General features: G+C 37.8%; 2 protein-coding genes across 4 annotated transcripts; both read left to right on the forward strand.

Annotated features, from left to right (window-relative positions):
* Positions 1-1,383: 1,383 nt before the first annotated feature.
* On the forward strand, positions 1,384-16,451 carry LOC144636045 (uncharacterized). 3 transcript variants are annotated; one of them, XM_078495188.1, is made up of 6 exons: positions 1,384-1,443; positions 9,161-9,459; positions 11,098-11,212; positions 11,986-12,022; positions 12,094-12,220; positions 15,942-16,451. In XM_078495188.1, exons 2-6 carry the CDS (start codon positions 9,229-9,231, stop codon positions 16,449-16,451), a joined length of 1,020 nt encoding a protein of 339 aa, XP_078351314.1. In that variant the 5' UTR covers positions 1,384-1,443; positions 9,161-9,228. The 3 variants fall into 3 exon arrangements, with proteins under 3 accessions (XP_078351314.1, XP_078351313.1, XP_078351312.1); XM_078495187.1 differs by lacking the exon at positions 1,384-1,443 and adding an exon at positions 1,990-2,066; XM_078495186.1 differs by lacking the exon at positions 1,384-1,443 and adding an exon at positions 7,927-8,020.
* LOC144635581 (uncharacterized) lies at positions 2,364-6,087 on the forward strand. Its single transcript, XM_078494673.1, has 6 exons — positions 2,364-2,370; positions 2,856-3,133; positions 3,497-3,611; positions 4,894-4,930; positions 5,009-5,135; positions 5,569-6,087. The coding sequence occupies exons 1-6, from the start codon at positions 2,364-2,366 to the stop codon at positions 6,085-6,087; spliced, it is 1,083 nt and encodes a 360-aa protein (XP_078350799.1).
* Positions 16,452-20,145: the final 3,694 nt, after the last annotated feature.

A 20,145-nucleotide genomic window follows, 5' to 3' on the forward strand; every position in this document is an offset into this window, starting at 1 on the left:
CGAGAAAGTTACATTTTAATTCGGGACTCGTCGAAATCTCCTGGGTTTTGCCGAAATTTAACGGTTCTAGTAACGGTAAAGGTCTGTCTAAATCAGGAAACGTTGTTTCAGGCATTTGAAGACTGTGTTCAACCTTGTCATTGATGAATGCTGGTGAATTTGCAATATAATTTTGAGTTAAATATAACTATTAAGGTATCAAGTTCATTACAGCTCTTTCTGAAGTATGATTTTTTTTCTGACAGCTGGATGATTTCTGCTAGTCACAATGATAAACTGCCATAAAATTAACAGAATGCGTATTTTTTCTCTTGACTCGTTTTGTTTTTATTTATTTCTGTAAGATTTTTTTGGTAAATTTAAAAACATATATTTTAAGAAATTTTAATCAATTAAATTTTTTGATACGATTCATGTATTTTTAAAACGCTGAATTCTTTTTTTTTTTTCAACAGGAGTTATTTGTTTGTAAGTTTTAACCGTTTCTGTTTATGACCTCTTTAAGAAAGTATGATCATTTTAACTTTGTTTTATTATCTATTTAGACCTTGTCAGGGATTTAAGCAAGATGAATAAAAAATGTAACCCATTTTATCACTAAAAATAAATTGGAAATATATACGAAATGAATAAGCACAATACTTGGTCAAGGGTATTTATGTTGATTATTTTTAAATTTTTGCTTTAGTTTGGTGGGTCCCTGCTCGTCGAATCATTTGCGGCCTCTGTTATTTCAAAAAAGGAGGTACGTAAAAATGTATTTTCTGTATGTCATTGTTTCAAGGTTGTGCCTTTTGCCGAAATTTATCATATCAGGACCTCAGTGAAGCTTACAACGACAACAGCAACAACAGCAATGACAGCAGAGACAGCAGAGACAGCAGCAGCAGCAGCAGCAACAACAACAACAACGACGACAATACCATTTTATTTTGCCAGAAAATAGTACAGCATAAAAAAAAAACAATTAACTTAAAGAGGCTCAGAAGATAGAACCAAAATTGGTACTTTTGTATCGCGGAGAGAGCTGGGCAACGCAGAATAAACTAAAAACGCACTCGCTACGCAGATGCAGGAAAAAAACAAAACAAACAATGTCACGCGACGTGCGCGAATTTTGTAATTTTAAAATTGTTGAGAACAACTTGTCAGTAGTTGGCAGGTGGTCTGTAAGCACTCAAAATAGATTTTTTTAATCTCAAAAATTTTAAAAACAGTTTTATTTTCTCATATATTCTTGTAAAACAAATCGCAAAACGACATATCACGGTAAGAATAAGTTGATTTCATATTTTTGAACCAATTTTAAGATTATCTGTGACATTTTTAATACGTTGTTTATATTAATTGACTTCACACTGTAAGTTCAATCTTTTGACGCTTCGAAAAACAATAGGAATGAACTCGTTTGATGTTTCAACTTTTTCTCACGCTCTCATGAAGGTATTTTTTTTGCAAGTGTTTAATTCTTAGACGTTCTGTGTTCCATTCGTTTCTTTTCATATGATGTTCGAATCCAGCCTCGTTTAACATTTCAGTTGCCTTTCGCTCTTTTAGTTTTGTTTTTCTTTGCTTGCCTTCGCATTTTCGTTTCAAAAAGAATACCTTGGATATTAATTATTATTGGCGCAAGATACTTATATCTTAATAAAAATGATGTTTTTAGGTTTAAAAACATTTGGCTCAAAATTTTCTTGGTTACGTTCCCGATCCTTATTCAAGAGATTTATAATATTATAAAGCAATTTAATAGTGCAAGCCAATCACGGTTACTTGATTTGTACACAATTTTCAGTTTAAACAATACGCATTTAATGCAAACAAAACATTCGTGACAAATGAATGCGCGCGGAGTTTTCTGGACCGTACAGAATATTGAATACTAGTTGACCTCTGAAGAAGCACTATTTTATTTTATCCTTCGCAAAAGAAAACGTTCTCCGAGAGTGTTTAACGCTTTGTTTTTTGCTAGAGAAGATTTCCTTTCACGATGTTCTGTGTTCTGATGCGGCGAGTTTTAATCGTGTTCTCGTCAATTGTGATGCGTGAAGTCACCTTCGCACAAGGTAAGGTTTATTTTAACTTTTGAGTTGTTTTTAATTTCTTTCGCTTTTTGTCTAGGTATCATTCCTTAACTTCCCTTTCAACTTTTGTATTAAAAAAAAAATGAGATAATTTTATACTTGACAGTTTTTTTAATGGATTAAACAGATTAGTTGCGGTAGGTGAATTGAGACCGTATTTCCAACGATAACAATTAAATTTCGTTGCGAATTTAGTTCGGCAATTTCAAAGATAACACAACTGGCTTTTATTTTCTGAAAGACACTGAGTTGAATGTTTTATCGTATGCATCCATAACGATGGTAAGTAATTACTGCGATGTAGGCTTTCCACTAAACTTGATGAAAAAATTACCCACTTTTTAAAAGTATAGAAATTTGTATACATATTACAGCGCGTAAAGCGAAGGAAAGTGTAATCACCTATAAGGCTTAAAGTTTATTTAATCAAAAATTTATTGTAATTCTGGATATCTCACAAAACAGTTTGTTGTTAAAAAAGAATTTAAATTTTAAGATATTAATTATTAATTAAGAAACTGACAAAATACAATGTGTGTCTTAATGTTATTTTTGCGCTATAAAGCAAAGTTTTTTTAGATTTCGTCGAATTCGCCTGTTCGTACTTTTAGCGCCGTAAGAGCATATCCAACAGAAACACAAGTCCCTCAATAAAACAAACTAGAAGGTTTAACGTCAGCTAATGTTAACTTATGCTATTAACGTTAACCGCTCTACCAAACCAATAGTTTAGACTTGATTTTTTTTTTCATTATCTATTTTTTTCTCAAGAGGATGCCCCCACTTCTTCTCTGCGAACGATTCGACGACAAGTGTTTATAAAAGATGAATTTCATCATCTGAATGTGCCTAGAGTTGGAACAGTGGCAGCGTGCGACGTGTTTGATTGCACCTTCGAATGTCTAAGCAATCCTTTGTGCCTTTCTGTGAACCTAGCCACCATCAAAGGAGCTGATGGAAAACTCTGGTGCGAGTTACTGTCTTCTGATAAATACAGAAACTCCAACGAATACAGGGAAAACAACACTTCGCATCACCATTACATTAAGGTAAGGAATACTTTAAGTGCTTTCTGTGCGTTGTTTTCTTGGGCAAGACATTTCTATTTCATAGTGCCCTTCCCCACCCAGATTTATAAATGGGCACAGGGAATTAAATGCTACAAGTAACCCGCGATGGACTAGCATCCCATCCAGGGAGGAGTAAAGATATTCCAAGTCGCAAATGCTAATTTATCGTATCATAGGAAATGGGACAATTTTAAAAGCCGCCATGGCTTAGATTCTATGATGTCATTATGTATGACGTCATTGTCAGTATGTTACTACGACAACTAAAAGAACATGTCATGCTACGCCTTCTATCGTGTCATTAAAATATCTTTTAACATTATTAATCTATCGTTGTTTCAGTCACCTTGTTCTTCCTCGCCGTGTCAAAACGAAGCTGTCTGTGTGACGAACTACAAGGATGACACGTTTGAATGCCTATGTAAAAACGGTTTTATCGGAGAATATTGCGAGAAAGGTAAATTTAATATGAAGCCTTTAGTAACGTTAGAGAGTAATGACGGATTTTACCTTTACAGATGGCAGTTAATAATTACCGTCAGCTGTTTAATTTTAGGCCATTTGTCGATTATTGGAAAAAATTGTTTTGACTTCGTTTTGTAACGCATGTTTGTGTCAAATGTGTTCCTTTTTCGTGTCGTGTTATATTAAAATGCCATAATCGCACAAATTATCCTCGATGCTGACCATAATCTAAAGGTCGGGACACACTAGGCGACAAATCGCAGCGACAGGTCTCTGCGACAAGTCGCTCCGTGTGTACTGCTTCAACAAGTCGCTGCGACAAGGTGTTTGTTCGGTGCACATGCAGGAAATTTGGAACAGGGGGAATGTGAACTAGTTTTCTAATCCAATACATGACGCCATCTCATTGGTTAATTAATATTTTGTCGCAGCGACTTGTCGCAGAAGAGTACACACGCTGCACCAACGCTGCTTTCGCTCATTTTGTCGCTGCGATGTGTTGCACGTATTCAAACTGGTTTGAATTCGTGCGGCACATCGCAGCGAAAAAATTCTATGGGCAGCGACATAGATTGTCGCAAGAATGCACCCTGTCACACGAGGCAAAATGTTGCAGCAACTTGTCACCTAGTGTGTCCCGACCTTAACTATAGTGACTTATAATAATAATGAATAATTATTTTTGAACTGTCGCTTTAATTCTTAACCCACAGACGTAAAGGAGGGGGGGGGGGGGAGGGGTCACCTCCTTGAAGTATTTTTTTTAATTTTGAAAGAGGATTTACTCATGATGCTGCAACTTTCAGTAGTTGTTCATTCATCCTTTGCGGAAATTTTGATACGTCAACTTTGTGTACATGATTTTGGACATTTCTCCTTTCCTTTTAAGTTTTTTTTTAAACAAAATTAAAAGATTTGTTTATTACATAAGCATTCTAGCTTGATTTTGTATCAATTTCCGTTATTGGAAAAAATGGTGAAATTCATGATGGCGACACTAATGACGTCATATGATTTAATGTGACGTCTTAGCCAACAAAAAATGATGTCATCTTGTAGAGTAAGCAAAGGCTTTTTTACCAGGAGTTTAAAATAATTTCACTGGACATTTATAAAACGAAAACGTTTGGGGTTGTTCAATCCCTCCGCCTTGTACAACTGTGGTAGTATGAATTTGCTTTTACGTCCGAGGGTTACAAAAAAATTAGATACGTAGTTGAGTGTGTACTTATTTTCAAAACCGCTCTAAACGTAGATATTTTCTTCTCTTCCAGCTGCAAACTCGTGCAAGGAACTATATGACATATACAAGTAAGCACAATTCTGCATTCTGATTATAAAATTCGTTTCTAAGCTGGTTGTCTTATTCGTAATTATTTTGTTCAACAGATCTGACCTCAGCCAATTAGTTACACTCCGATTAAACTCAAAACCAGTTTCCGTTCTCTGTCACTTTGGAGATTTTGGATGTGGAGATGGGGGATGGACCCCGGTCATGAAGATTGATGGTAATGAGGTATGAAAGCTGTTAACACGTAATAGTTAAGCTGCAGGGCATTTTTTTAACTCAACAAGATCTTGCGGTCAGGCCTGACGTCACTTAAAGTTACAGGGCGTCAACTAAAAATTATTCTTTAACTTCTAACAATCATGGCTAACTTTTCATGTGTTAAATTTTTCGCTGCCACATAAAATGCATGCATCACCAGATGATCTTCAATATCATGGCTCGCAACTGTTCATGCCATCTTACTGTAAAAGCATCCTGCCATTTTTAAGTTAAGTTGGTTCTCTGCGAATGAGCAAAAATTAAACTGCCTCCCTACAATACGCATATGTTCAGGATTGAACGCACTTACAAAAAATAGGCAACATCATAATAACAGCAGTAATAACATAAATCATTCGATAAACATTTTAGAAACTAACTTGTTTTCGATAATTTTCAGGACACCTTTCATTATAACTCGGGGTACTGGAGTAATAAAAGCGATTACAACCTTCCTGGAGGGGAGACTGGGTTTGACACACAAGAGACCAAGGTACCGACCTACTGGAACACATCCTTCTCCAAAATTTGTCTTGGTATGAAAATCGGCCAGCAGATCAAGTTCATTGTCATCAACAAGCAGGCCAACTCTCTGTACTCACTGATCGCTGACGGGCAATACCGCGCCACCTCACTGGGTCGTAACACGTGGAAGACACTGATTGGTTCACAAGCGTCTTTGCAACGCAACTGTAACAAGGAAGGGTTCAATGCTGTCTGTAGCCGTGGAAGCTCTTCTAAAGCAAGAATTGGTTTTGTTGGTAACAACGAAAACGACTGTGATAGGTGTGATTCCAGAATCGGGTTTGGCACTGGAGGAGCTCCTGATGACTCAAATACGTGTGGAAACGAGGCAAAGTACAACCCAGATAATGGAGAGAAACACATCAAAGCTATGGGTTACATCTTAGTCCAGTGAGAAGAAAGAAAAGGAAGGAACGAAATAATCATTTATTAATATATACTAGTTATGCAACGCTTTCGAGTGGTATACTATGGAATATCCCAAGTGGGACAAGTGGGATATTCCATAGTATACCACGAGAAAGTGTTGTGTAACTATTTTATACCATGCCATAGAAAATACGCTTACTAAATTTCGCCGAGAATACAGTCGCAGCGTACTATGGGAAGGTTGGGTTGAATACCGTCGAATATACAACGGCTTTCCTGTATTCTGATTGGCTGTGTTTTCTATGGCATGGTATAAATACTCATATTAGTTAACAGATACCAGTTAAAACCATGAAATGCATCTTGACCAGCAGGAAAGAAATGTTTTAGTAGAAAGCAATACTGGTAATACCAGTTAACCATTTAGACAAGCTGCTATTCTAGCTAACATTGTCCGTTGGTAAGCATCATTTAGTAATAGAGTTGAAGCCCGTCATTTCGAACTGTCAGGGGAAACAAAAAATCGCTCGAATAAGAGGAAGCTCGAAATAGCCGATAGTAAATGACTGAAGGGCAATTCCAAGGGAAATGGGTTTTAGCTCGAAATAACGGGGAATTCGCGGGGTTCAACTGTATTCTTTAAGAGATAGTGACCTCAAGGTACACTTCTATTGTGTAGTTTGAAATTAGAACTATAAAAAGAATTAGCTGCCGAGAGAAATAAATAGCAGCAGTAGTGTTACAAAAAGGGTGAGCAACGGTCAGTGAAACAAAAAGTAAGGAGAAATTTACCACAGGCAACGATAAACCTGTCTATAAACAACAACTAGCTTCAAATAGAATTTGACCTAGTAGTAGTAGTACCTTATTTGAGGGGGAGGGCTCAAAGAGATGGGTGGGGTTCAATGGGGGGCTCACGGTATTCTTTTTTCCACCGACAAAATACTATTTTACAATGTTGTGTGTTATGTTTTGGAGTTTATTTGTCTTTTCGGGAATAATATCAAAGGACCCATTTTTTTCCCTGTATGTCATTATTTTAACACTGTACAGTTGCTGTAATTTATCATATCAGGGCCTCATTGAAGATTTCTATCGCGCGCGGTAAGCGTTACATGAAATTAAATTCCTCTGTTATAAACTCTTCCCAGAATGAATTGAAAACGCGCTCGATACGATACATTACGGAGAAAGAAAAACAAATACACGCAAGATTTGTAATTAATTTTTGAGAATAAATTTTAAGCACTCGGCAGGAGCTCCGTAAGCGCTCAATTCAAGTGTTTTTAATCTTGGGATTTGAAAAGCTTTCCTCTCGCACTCTTTCAAAACGACCTACCATGTCGCTAAGAAAGGTGGAATTTGAATTTTTGGCCAATTTGAGATAGACTGTTATCTTTTTAATAAGCGGTTTTTTATTGATTGACTTCACTTTTTAATAAAATGTACGTTGGATGTAATTATTTTTGGCGCGAGTGGTTACATCTTAACAACAAAATGATGGACAATACATTTGGGTAGAAATATACTTAGTCACGTTTCCGATCCCTATTCAAGAGATTTATTACATCAGAAAGTGATTTAACAGTGCCAGAAACTCACAGTGAAATTTAAATATATACTTGATCTCAGTCTAAACTACAACAGGATTTGTAAACAATTTGCTTTTTGTCCAGTGCAAACAATAAGCCTTTATGCATTATGTATAACCATAACATTCGTTACAAAAAAGCCAGTAAACTTCAAGTTTTCTCGTCCGTCACGAATATTAAATACTGACTTCTGAAGAAGCACCATTTTGTTTTATCCTTTGCAAAGAAAACATTTTACGTGAGTGCTTAACGCTTTGTTTTTGGCAGAAAAGGTATCCTTTCTATTCACGATGTCCACTGTTCTGATGTGGCGAGTTTTAATCGTGTTACCGTTAATTGTGATACGCCAAGCCACCTGCGCACAAGGTAAGTTTCATTTTAACTGATGATTTTTTTTTAAGTTCTCTTGATTTTTGTCTATTTACATTCCTTATTTTAAATTTTTTTTGATCAACTTCTCTTTTAACTTGCACTGGAAAAATATGGTATAATTTTAAACTTGACAATTTTATTTAAAGGCGTTCTTTGACAAAACTGTTATGCAGTTTTACTTAAAAAAAGATTAGTTGTAGTAGGTGAATTGGATCCATATTTCTAACGATACCAATAAGTTTTCGTTGAGCGTTTAGATCGGCAATGCCAACAATAAGACAACTTTCTTTCTGGAAGACACTCAAGTTGAATATGCTATCGTATGTGTCCGTTTTATTTCTAAGATTGTAAGTAGAAACGGCTTTGTGAGCTTGACAATTCGTTGGGAGAGGTAATAAATTCACTTTGGTTATGAACTTCGTCGAAGCTACCATACTTGATAAAAATGTAACCCACTTGATAAAATCAAAGTAGAAAATTGTATTCATATTACAGCTCGTAAAGCGAAGGAAAGTGTAAGTCATGCATATAGCTTAGCGTTTACTTGATCAAAAATTAATGGTAATTCTGGATATCGCATATAATTCTTTTTTAAAAGAAGATTTTAATTGTTTAGGTATTAATTATTAATTAAGAAACTGGCAAAATACAACATGTGTTTTGTGATAATAAAGCTTTCTTATTAAAATTCGAAAGTCGAATTCGCTTGTTCGTATTTTAAGTGCCGTAACAGCACATCGCCAGCAGGTGATTTCGTATGTAACAATTAAAACAATTCCTTTCAAAGTCGAACAAATTTCCCCTGTTCAAAGTCGTGACCTGCCTTGTTTTCGTAAGAATACTTGAATTGAACTCGATTCCTGGGGGACAGTCTCGAGAGTCTCAGATCGCGCAAACTAACTGATAAGGGGGGGGGGACCCCCCCCCCCTATATGAAAGTGCACATCGAGGCCATTCAAGGTGTAATTGAGTATATAGCCCTAAATAAAAGCAACAGAAAAATCCCAAATCCCTTTATAAACAAAAAGTGAGTAAGGTACAATGTGTAGTGATTCTATAAACCGTTCAACCAAATTTATAGTTATGGCAAGATTTTTTTTTTAATTTTTCTTTGTTGTTGTTGTTTTTCCACAGAACCAAACATTTTGCCTCGAGATGATGTCTCCTCTTCTCTTTTGCAAACAGCTCGACGACACGTTTTTATGAAAAACGAACTTCATTATCTGAATGTGCTCAGAGTTGGAACAGTAGCAGTAAACGACGTCTTTGATTGCACATTTGAATGCCTCAGCAATCCTTTGTGTTTCTCTGTGAATCTGGCCGCCTCCAAAGGAGTGGATGGAAAATTCTGGTGCGAGTTGCTGTCTTCTGATAAGTACAGAAACTTCACAGAGTTCAAAGGAAACAAGAGTTCCAATCACCATTACATTAAGGTAAGGAATACTTTAAGCGCTTCCCATACGTTGTGTTCTTGGGCAAGACACTTCACTCTCTTGTTTCTTGTGTAAAAATGGGCACCTGGGAGTTTAATGTTAGGGGTAAACCGAGATGGACTAGCATCCCATTCAGGGAGGAGCAAAGATACTCCAAGTTGCTTCGGAAACCGGGATAAACTCCGCCTGATGGACCATTAGGCCTTTGGGCCTTCGATGTAAAATAGCTCTAACCCCTTATTGTGTCTAGTGCGAAGCGCAGACACTAAGCTATAACGCTAAAATTTTTCAGTAAGTACTTCATATACGGCAAATTATGACGTCATACTAACCAAATTCCACTGAGGTTTCTAATACGTGACAGCGTACACGAAGTATTTTACAGAAATGCTTCTCTGCATAATAGTAATCGATAATCACTCGTTTTGCCTTCGTTACCCCTTCGTTATTCCTTCGTGAACAACTGATGAAAACGTAGAACAAACGGAACAAGTCTAATTTGAGATAATTAAGACATTAATTACTTCAACAAACGTCAACACAATGTATTGCGCTAAAAATAATAAATTCTCGGACGTTTGAAGACTTTTGTCTCTTCATTAACGTTAAAACTGCCGTTAACAGACAGCACGCGCAAGACCCTGCATTCAAATGGGATGAACGTTGACTTTACTTTCTTGTGACAATGCAAGCGCGCGCTTGCGGCGAAGATGCATTTTAAATTAATTTAAATGTACACGCGCGTGCTGTCTGTTAACCGCATTTTTTACACTTACGAAGACGCGCGTGACGGTATTTTTATATTGTTATGAATTCATATTATTGTTATTGAAGTTAGTTTATAACTTGGAAAAAAAAGCTTCTACTTAGATTTACACAAAGTTCTTGTGAGTAATTTGATACTTTTTATACCAACTATTATATTATGCTGCTTTCGTAAAATAAAGTTGTGTTAAATTCATCTCTTTGTTATCACTATGATGTTATAGAAAATGACAAATTGTCCCAGCGCTAAGGTTAACGCCACAACGTGCACTATTGAGTTATGGATGCACGCGGGAGGTTGCTAAGCACGAAAAAAGCGCAATGATCGTCCATCTCTAGCTTCTATGAGGCGACTCTAGCTATTATGCAACGTCTACTTCAGATGGCTTTCCAACATCACCTTGCACTTGTTGATAACTTCTACCCATATTTCTTCACTACACTGTTGAAGCTAGAATCCTCTACAACTATAGTCTATGCCGACAAAAACCTAATAAATGCACTACCGTGACCGAGCAATACGGTAATGCACAAAGCTCAATAAAGCTCAGCACTAGACACATGTACGCAGTGCGGACCTATTTTATTATATAGTTATGTTGCAAACTTGTTCACAGAATTCCCTTTCCTTACTCTAGGTTGGTTATGTTGTTCCTCAGTAGCTTCACCAATATCACGCTATGTTTCATATCTATATCTTATTACTTTATGATAACTTGGATAATTTAACTGCTATTTTAATGTTATCATCGGGGATAATCAAAATCCAAAATCCACGATGGCTAAGGTTCTATGATGTCATTATGTATGACGTCATAGTCAGTAAGTAGCCAGCGCACAAAATATCTTATAGCATTATTATTGTTGTTTTAGTCACCTTGTTCTTCCTCGCCGTGCCAGAACGAAGCTGCCTGTGTGACGAACTATAAAGATGACACGTTTGAATGCCTTTGTAAAACTGGTTTTATTGGAGAATATTGTGAGAAAGGTACATTTAATTTAGAGTATTTGTAAAAGAGTGATCACGAAATTCAATTCTGCAGTAGGCATAGCGCAGTTAATTGCGGTTTTCGGTGATATGCGAACTCTGAAATTCAAAATCCAATTAAAGATTGCGTTTTTCGCTGCCGTCAATCATAATAACCTCGAAAGCCAATGGACCATGAAAAACAGAAACAAACAAAATGGATCGAAATCTACCAATCAAAACTGAAGGACATGACCTTTTGCCCCGTTTGAAGTGAAGTTCTGTCTCCCGAGAGGTCCGCTAAGGTGATTGACGACAGCCGAAAGCGTAAACCGTTGGTTGAAGGTTGAATTTCAGAGTTTGCATATCACTGAAAACCGCAATAATAAAACGTCCACTGTTAAATATCAGGCCATTTGACGGTTATTGGGAAACTTTTGTTTTGACTTTGTTTAATAATGCATTTTGGTGTCAAGTGTTTCCATTTTCTGTGTCGTGTTATATCAGAAATGTCATAATCACGCAGATTATCAGCAATACTGACCATAGTCTTGTTATATTTTGTTTAGAGTAATAACTTATTGTTAAACTGACGCTTTACTACTTTAAAAACGTTAATAAACATTAGATATGTAGTTGATATTACTTATTTTCAAATGTTTAAATACAAGATAAAATACACGTAGTACGTTCCAGCTGTTCATGCAGTAATTACGTACAGCTCATAGAGACAGCTCAGCTGTTTGCATAAAATGCAACCGCTCTAAACGTAGATATATTTTCTTATCTTCCAGCTGCAAACTCATGCAAGGAACTATATGACGTATACAAGTAAGCACAATTCTGATTATAAAATTCGTTTCTAAGCTGGTTGTCTTATTCGTAATCATTTTGTTCAACAGATCTGACCTCAGTCAATTAGTTACACTCCGATTAAACTCAAAACCAGTTTCCGTTCTCTGTCACTTTGGAGATTTTGGATGTGGAGATGGGGGATGGACGCCGGTCATGAAGATTGACGGCAACAAGGTATATGAAAGTTCTTAAGAGCCGCTGTCTGTAAATATCCCGGAGTAGCCGTCTACCGATTGGTGCGGTTTGTACGAGGATGAGTAGTTTTTGTGTTTATCGTACATGTGTGAATTTTACCCTTCTCAGTTATGAGGAATTAATTTTAGAATTTGTTAAAAAATGGTAAAAAATGAAAGGCAAGCTCAAGTTTGCCGTTTGCCGTTAGCCGTATAACGTCATGCTTAATCTCTCTCTTCTCTTTGCCAAAATACCCTTTATAGTTTTTCCACGGGCCAAACTAACTGTTTAGATATGATAAACCATCTTAGTGAAGAAATTATTCAACATGACACGAGCGTGGGACAAAGAAAAAAATCTGAGTCCCCGACGGGAATCGAACCCATGGCCTCCCAGATACCGGTTGGGCGCACTAACCAACTGAGCTACGAGAGACTCGTGGTGAGCTGGGCCATTTACTAGGTTGATATGTGACACGCGTCCTGCATACTGCTAGGATCAGCAATGTCGAAATCGTCAAATCTTTATTATTTACTACACATTTGACATGCAGGACGCGTGTCACATATCAACCTAGTAAATGGCCCAGCTCACAACCAGTCTCTCGTAGCTCAGTTGGTTAGAGCGCCCAACCGGTATCTGGGAGGCCATGGGTTCGATTCCCGTCGGGGACTCAGATTTTTGTGGTTACCAAGGTAACCATTATGCTACCATCTGGTTAAGTAAGTGTAAGTGTAAGTGTAAGTGTAAGTAAGATTTTCCGAAGCACGAAGTAAGAACGAGAGCGTACCGAAAGGGTACGAGGATTTCTCAAGTTCTCCTGGTAGCTTTTTACGATTACAATACTATTCTTTAGAAGGATACGGTGATGAATTGTTAGGATTTAGTTAAATATGAGGATTCCGATAAAAAAGCCACTTTCACAATCATTATGGCGCGTTCGAACTCTCCACGATCGACAATCGACTGATTTGATGAACCGCTGGCTGAACGTAGTTGGAACATGATGCTTGACATGTGTGTATGGACGAACGTAGTTAGAATATGATGATTCCCACGTGCACATGGCCGAACGTAGTTGGAATATGATGATTCGCACGTGCATATGGCCGAACGTAGTTGGAATATGATCCTTCGCACGTGGATATTGCTTCGAAGTAAGACTGTCCGAAGCACGAAGGAAGAACAAAAGCGTTCCTGAAACGGCACGAGTATTTAACTATTAACTTCTGGCCATGCATAAAACTCTTTCCCGTACTGCCCTTTAAATATCGTTTCTTCAGGAGCGATGGCTAAAATAATTACCAACAAGCAGCTATTTCAAAAACAAATAGTGTTTCGTTTCCAGATTGCGGTAGGGTGAGAATAGCGTAATCTTGAGCTTTACATCAAGGAGATAAATTTTGTTCGACATGGCATCTGCACAGCTTGCTATACGAAACTGTCCATACGAAATTTGATGTTTTAACATAACTTGACTGTCTTCTTTTTCGTTCTGAACTTTTCGTGCCGACTTGAATGTTTTCGCGATTCACGTGACACTGATCACGCAACTCCGGATACGTCCACGCGAGAACCCACGCAATTTTGCGTGTATTCGCGCGGCTTGTGACGTCGAAGATGCCGTGAATTTTCCTATACACATTTATACATTAATCTGTTACATGAATTGAAAAAACTTTGTAACTCTCCTGCATATATGCCCTTCTCTTCAATCAACTTGCCCGTTTTCGGGGCACGCTAGCCCTTCCGTGCGAGCAAACACGGCGGATATGCCATGTCATCACGCTTTTGTTTGCGTTGCAAACACTCTGATTGGTGGAAGTTTTCTTCCGTTTCAGAATATAGCTGGAATGTTTACTTTACAATTAAACGCTAAAAGAGCTTACTCTAATTTTTTTTCAATACATCGCTTTAATCAAACCTAAAACCATTGCAGTCGTCGGATATTTGTATTTGTAAGGAATCTTAATATTTTTTGGTCTTGCTGATGATTATCTTTCCGATATTTGAAGAACATGCTTTTACGAAATTAATTGCCTTCGGTCAAACTTATTTACTTTGTGGTTGCGAGCGTTCTCCTGATTGGATAGTAGCCTCCACTGTGTAAATAGTTCACCTCGAAATTTATTCTTCGTCCGATCGCTACAAATTTTGGTAGAATGCGTGACAAGGTTATTACCCAATCCCCCTGCAAATTTGAATGTGGCCTACACGACAAGAAGGAAGTAAGATCTTGATCGTCAACTGCGAAATACAACCGATGAATCGATCAAAATCGAGGTAAGAGTTGTGTACTACGTACAGTACGAACGCACATGGTCTGAAATGCAGTGAAATGTTATTTATATTTATATTGCTTGGAATCAATATCTGAATTTATCTCTGAGTATAAGGAGATCGTTATATTTTGCAGAAAAGGGTCAACCCGTTGCCTTTAATATGTTTTCCCCCTTATTAGGACCAGAGGTAAACCAAAAACACATTTAGACCCGCCAGCATCAATATCTGTTATTTGTTTTGCAAGAAAGCCTACGAGAACTACGTTCACCAAAAATCTCTCAGAAAATCTTTAACATATTTTTGTCGATCTGATTTCTTGTAAAATAATTGATGAAGGCTGGAGTGGGGGGACTACTTTCATCATTACTACACTATGAACATTCCAGAACCATTTTAGCTATTCACTATTTCCTCAGTTCGACTGTAAACACAAGTCTGTTAAAATATCGGTAACCACATGACCTCTTAGAGGGCTGTTATTTCTTTGTCCCACGCTCGTGTCATGTTGAATAATTTCTTCACTATTTATCACCGAGCTTGAAATTTACCATCTTTATTATTTACTACACATTTGATGATTTCGACATTGCTGATCCTAGCAGTATGCAGGACGCGTGTCACATATCAACCTAGTAAATGGCCCAGCTCACCACGAGTCTCTCGTAGCTCAGGTGGTTAGAGCGCCCAACTGGTATACGGGAGGCCATGGGCTCGATTCCCGTCGGGGACTCAGATTTTTTATTTGTCCCATGCTCGTGTCATTGTTGAAAAATTTATCTTCAACATCTTAATTGTCAACATATGCGTATACTAGAAGAGTTATGATTTCCTGAAATCAGTTAAAATTTGGTGTGTAAATTGAATCGCGATGATGGAATTTTTCAAACGCCTAAAAAGTGGACAAAATCTATCTTTACTTCGAGATGATATGTAGCTCGACAAAATGAACAAAGCGCAAATAACAAACTCCATCCGCCATCGTTGGCTCCTCCGGGCTATTTCGAACTTTCCTGGATTTGACAAAACTCGCTTGAAAATGTTTGAAAAAAGTTCACCAAATTGGTCTTTTTGACCAAATAAAAGAAAATTCGTATTTTGGTCCTGTCAGAAGATTGTCGATATTTCCAGACAGCGGCTTTTAAAACGCAATCGCTAAGTCAAAGGTATTTCCTCAACCCCACAAGTTCTTGTGGCCAAGCATGGCGTCACTTCAAGTTACAGGGCGTAAACACAAAACTATTATACTTATATAGGTTGCTTAAATTAAGTTGGTTGCCTCAAAGGATTAAGAAAAATTGCTTCGTTTGCTTTTCGTCCCTGTAAATGAGCACAAATTAAATTACCTGTGACAGTGACAACTAAAACAACTTGAAGAACAGCAATAACCGCGAAAGCAGTTCGATAAACATTTTACAAACTTATTTTCCTTAATTTTCAGGACACCTTTCATTATAACTCGTGGTACTGGAGTAATAAAAATGAATACAATCTTCAAGGAGGGGAGACTGGGTTTGACACACAAGAGACCAAGTTACCGACCTACTGGAACACATCCTTCTCCAAAATTTGTCTTGGTATGAAAATCGACCAACAGATCAACTTTATTGTCATCAACAAGCAGGCCAACTCTCTGTACTCACTGATCGCTGATGGGCAATATCGCGCCACCTCACTGGGTCGTAACACGTGGAAGATGCTGATTGGTTCACAGGCCTCTTTGCAGACCAACTGTAACAAGGAAGGGTTCAATGCTGCATGTAGCAGTGCTAAAGCAAGAATAGGTTTCCTTGGTAACAACGAAAAAGATTGCAATAGCTGTGATTCCAGAATCGGGTTTGGTACTGGAGGAGCTCCTGATGGCTCCAACACGTGTGGAAACGAGGCTGTAGCAGCTCCTGATAATGGACACAAACACATGAAAGCCATGGGCTACATCTTAGTCCAGTAAGAAGGAACTGAAGGAAGGAACGAAATAATCATAATCAATATATACTCATATTAGATAACAAATACCAGTGACACCATGAAATACATCTTGGAACAGTAGGAAAGAAATGTTATAGCAAGAAACCAATACTGATAATCGTAGTTAACCATTTAGACAAGCTGAAGCTATTCTAGTAAAAATAGTCCTTTGCTTAGCATTATTTAGCAATATTCTTTAAAAGATCGGCACCTGAAGGTACATTCAGTCCAATGTGTAGTTTATTTCACTCTTGCACTATTGTTGTCTACTACCGGGTTGTTAATATGAGAATGATGATGATGATTATCATTATTTATTTCATTAGTTTCGTCCTATATGATATACGAGTCAAGGCTCATTTCAGCGGCTTTTCGGTCCTTTCAGTTTGGGGGTTATAAGACACTCATCGAGTCTTAACAACAAAATTAAGGTTTTGAGCTATAGAAAAGATCGCTAAAATTTGGCTAAAAATGTACTTAGACACGTTCCCGATCCTATTCAAGATAACTGTATAATATATCATAAAGTAGACCTACAGTGTCAATCACTTACAGTGACAGTTGCTACACTTGATCCTAAAGTAAATTAAAACAGAATTTGCACACGGATACTTTGTATTCAATGCGAACAACTAGCGTATAATGCGCGCGGATGCAGTAAATAACCAAAACTTTCGTGCAAATGAATACGTGCGAAGCCTTCCGGACCGTACCAAAGGTTAAATACTGACTTCTGAAGAGGCACTATTTTTTTTTATCTCTTGCACAGAAATTTGAACTTTTTCGAGAAACCTTAATTAACGCTTTTTGGTAAAAACGATTTCCTTTCACGATGTTCTCTGTTCTTATTTGGAGAGTTTTGATGGTGTTCCCGTTAATTGTGATACGCGAAGCCACTTGCACACAAGGAAAGATTCATTTAAACTGCAAAGCTTCTTCAAGTCCTCTCGCACTGTTGCATTCCTTATTTTGACAAAACATGTTGCTCAATATCTCTTTCGACTTTTGTTTAAACAAAATATGATAAGTTTTAAACTTGGAAATTTTTAACCAAAGTGATACAGTGATATTTTAAGTAAATTAGTTTTAGTTGGTCAATTGGGTCCGTATTTCTATTTTCGAATTTTGTTCGTCAGAGTCAATGATAGCGCGAATTATAGTTCATAAGGCGTAGGAAAGTTGAAATCATGCACATAGTTTATGTTTTAGCTGTTGGATATCATACAAAACAATTTGTTGTAAATAATAAAGATGGTAAATTTTAAGCTCGGTAATAAATAATAAAGATAAGATGTTCTACATGACACGAGCATGGGACAATGAAAACTTCTGAGTCCCCGACAGGAATCGAACCCATGACCTCCCAGATACCGGTTGGGCGCTCTAACCAACTGAGCTACGAGAGACTCGTTGTGAGCTGGGCCATTTTACTAGTGTAGAAGATGTGGAAAAGTACACCAGCCTATGAAATGCCCAGCCTATGGTCAGGTTTGCCACAAATGTAAACAAAGGAATCATTACTCGAAAATGTGCCAGTCCAAGCCAAGGGACAGTTCAAAACAAGTAAGTGAGTTCACATGTGATGATTCAGATACAGATGAGTTGTTTATTGGGGTCTTGGGAACTAAACCACTGACTCAGAAAGATTGGATGCAAAGTGTAGTGATCAATAAACTCCAGGTCAATATGAAGTTAGACACTGGTGCTCAATGCAATGTTTTGTCGTATGCGTTGTATTGTAAACTGACACGTGAGAAAATGAAGAAGTCGAAAACCCGACTCGTGTCTTATACAGGCCACAAGATGCCAGTGATGGGTAAAGCTACACTCAATGTGAAACTTAGAGGAAAGTCCCACCCTGTTGAATTTCAAATAATTGAGCATCCAGCCACTCCAGTAATTGGTCTTCAAACCTGTCATGATTTAAATTTGGTCAAGAGAGTCAGCTCAGTTGATACCCAGCGGGAGGAAAACCTGTCCAGTGACAATAATCAAGATGTCAATGAAATCCTCAAGAAGTATGAAGATGTGTTCGATGGTATTGGATGTTTGAAGGGTACTTATCAAATTAAGATTGATCCTAATGTAACTCCAGTGGTACATCCACCTCGCAAAATACCTTTCACTCAGAGAGAGAAAGTCAAGGAAGAACTTGACCGCATGGAAAAACTTGGTGTTATTCGTAAAGCCGAGGAACCAACTGAATGGGTTAGTTCTTTAGTAGTCGTGGAGAAACCAAATGGTAAAGTGCGATTGTGTTTAGATCCTCGAGATCTAAATAAAGCTATCCAGAGAGAGCATTATCCTATGAAAACTGTTGAAGAAGTTGCAGCTGAATTGAGTGATGCCAAAGTATTTAGTGTTTTAGATGCTACATCTGGCTTTTGGCATATTAAGCTTGACGAGAAAAGTTCAGAACTGTTAACATTCAACACACCATTTGGTCGATACCAGTACCTTAGAATGCCATTTGGTATCAACTTAGCCCCCGAGATCTTTCAAAAGAGAATGACTCAAGCCTTTGAGGACTTGAGTGGAGTGAAGACAATCGCTGATGATATTCTTATCTGGGGCAGAAATGAAGTTGAGCACAACCATCGCCTAGAGCAAGTGTTGGAACGTTCAAGGAAAGTTGGACTGAAGCTCAACCGAAGTAAAATGAAGATTTTGACAGCTGAAGTTCCATACATCGGCCATGTGTTGACATCCAACGGATTGAAACCAGATCCTAGCAAGGTGCGTGCAGTGGAGGAAATGCCATCACCAGCAGATAAGCCAGCACTATTAAGATTCCTTGGAATGGTGAATTACATGGGTAAATTCATACCCAACCTAGCAGACCTAACTCAGCCACTAAGAGAGCTACTGCACAAAGAGGTAGAATGGCATTGGTCCGAAAGACAAGACAAAGCATTCCGAGCCATTAAAGAAAAGCTGACAAGTGATGCGACACTCCAGTATTATGATGTTGAAACCCCCCTTACAGTATCAGTAGATGCATCATCCTATGGACTTGGGGCATGTTTGCTTCAAGAAGGTAGACCAGTGTGCTACGCATCCAGATCACTTAACTCTGCTGAAAAAAATTATGCGCAGATAGAGAAAGAACTGTTGGCAATTGTGTATGGATGCACCAAATTTCACCAGTATGTTTATGGCAAGAAAGTAAAAGTCCAAACCGACCACAAGCCTTTGGAAGCCTTGTTCAAGAAACCATTATTCCAAACACCACAGAGATTACAGCGAATGATGTTAAGGTTACAGCGTTATGACCTGCAAGTGGAGTATGAACCAGGCAAAAACTTGTTCATTGCAGACACTCTAAGTCGTGCTCCAGAAGAAAGCAATGAAACTGCAGCCAACACAAAGGATGAATTTGAGGTACTCACCCTTGAAAACATGCCAATCAGTGAAGTGAAATTGGAACAGTTTAAAGATGCAACAAGAAAAGATGTAACACTACAGAAGCTCAAGACCACAGTGAAAAGTGGATGGCCAGAAAGGAAGTCTCAAGTAGACCCTGAGCTTCGCGAGTATTGGAACATTAAGGAAGAAATTTCTGTGTGTGCTGATTTGCTAATGAGAAGTGACAAATTGATTGTACCTATTTCGCTCAGAGATGAGATGCTAAGAGTAATACACAGCAGCCACTTAGGCATCGAGAAGTGTAAACGAAG

This window comes from Oculina patagonica, chromosome 13 (genome assembly GCF_052425735.1).
Source record: "Oculina patagonica isolate OP01 chromosome 13, crgOcupat, whole genome shotgun sequence".
In the NCBI taxonomy this organism is placed as follows: Eukaryota; Metazoa; Cnidaria; class Anthozoa; order Scleractinia; family Oculinidae; genus Oculina; species Oculina patagonica.

Coding starts and splice junctions, on each gene's coding strand:
- LOC144635581 (XM_078494673.1), top strand. Junction 3,134..3,496: donor CGCATCACCATTACATTAAG/GTAAGGAATACT, acceptor TCGTTGTTTCAG/TCACCTTGTTCTTCCTCGCC. Junction 5,136..5,568: donor TGAAGATTGATGGTAATGAG/GTATGAAAGCTG, acceptor GATAATTTTCAG/GACACCTTTCATTATAACTC.
- LOC144636045 (XM_078495187.1), top strand. CDS start 1,991: ATGTTCTGTGTTCTGATGCGGCGAGTTTTAATCGTGTTCTCGTCAATT. Junction 2,067..9,160: donor TGAAGTCACCTTCGCACAAG/GTAAGGTTTATT, acceptor GTTTTTCCACAG/AACCAAACATTTTGCCTCGA. Junction 9,460..11,097: donor CCAATCACCATTACATTAAG/GTAAGGAATACT, acceptor TTGTTGTTTTAG/TCACCTTGTTCTTCCTCGCC.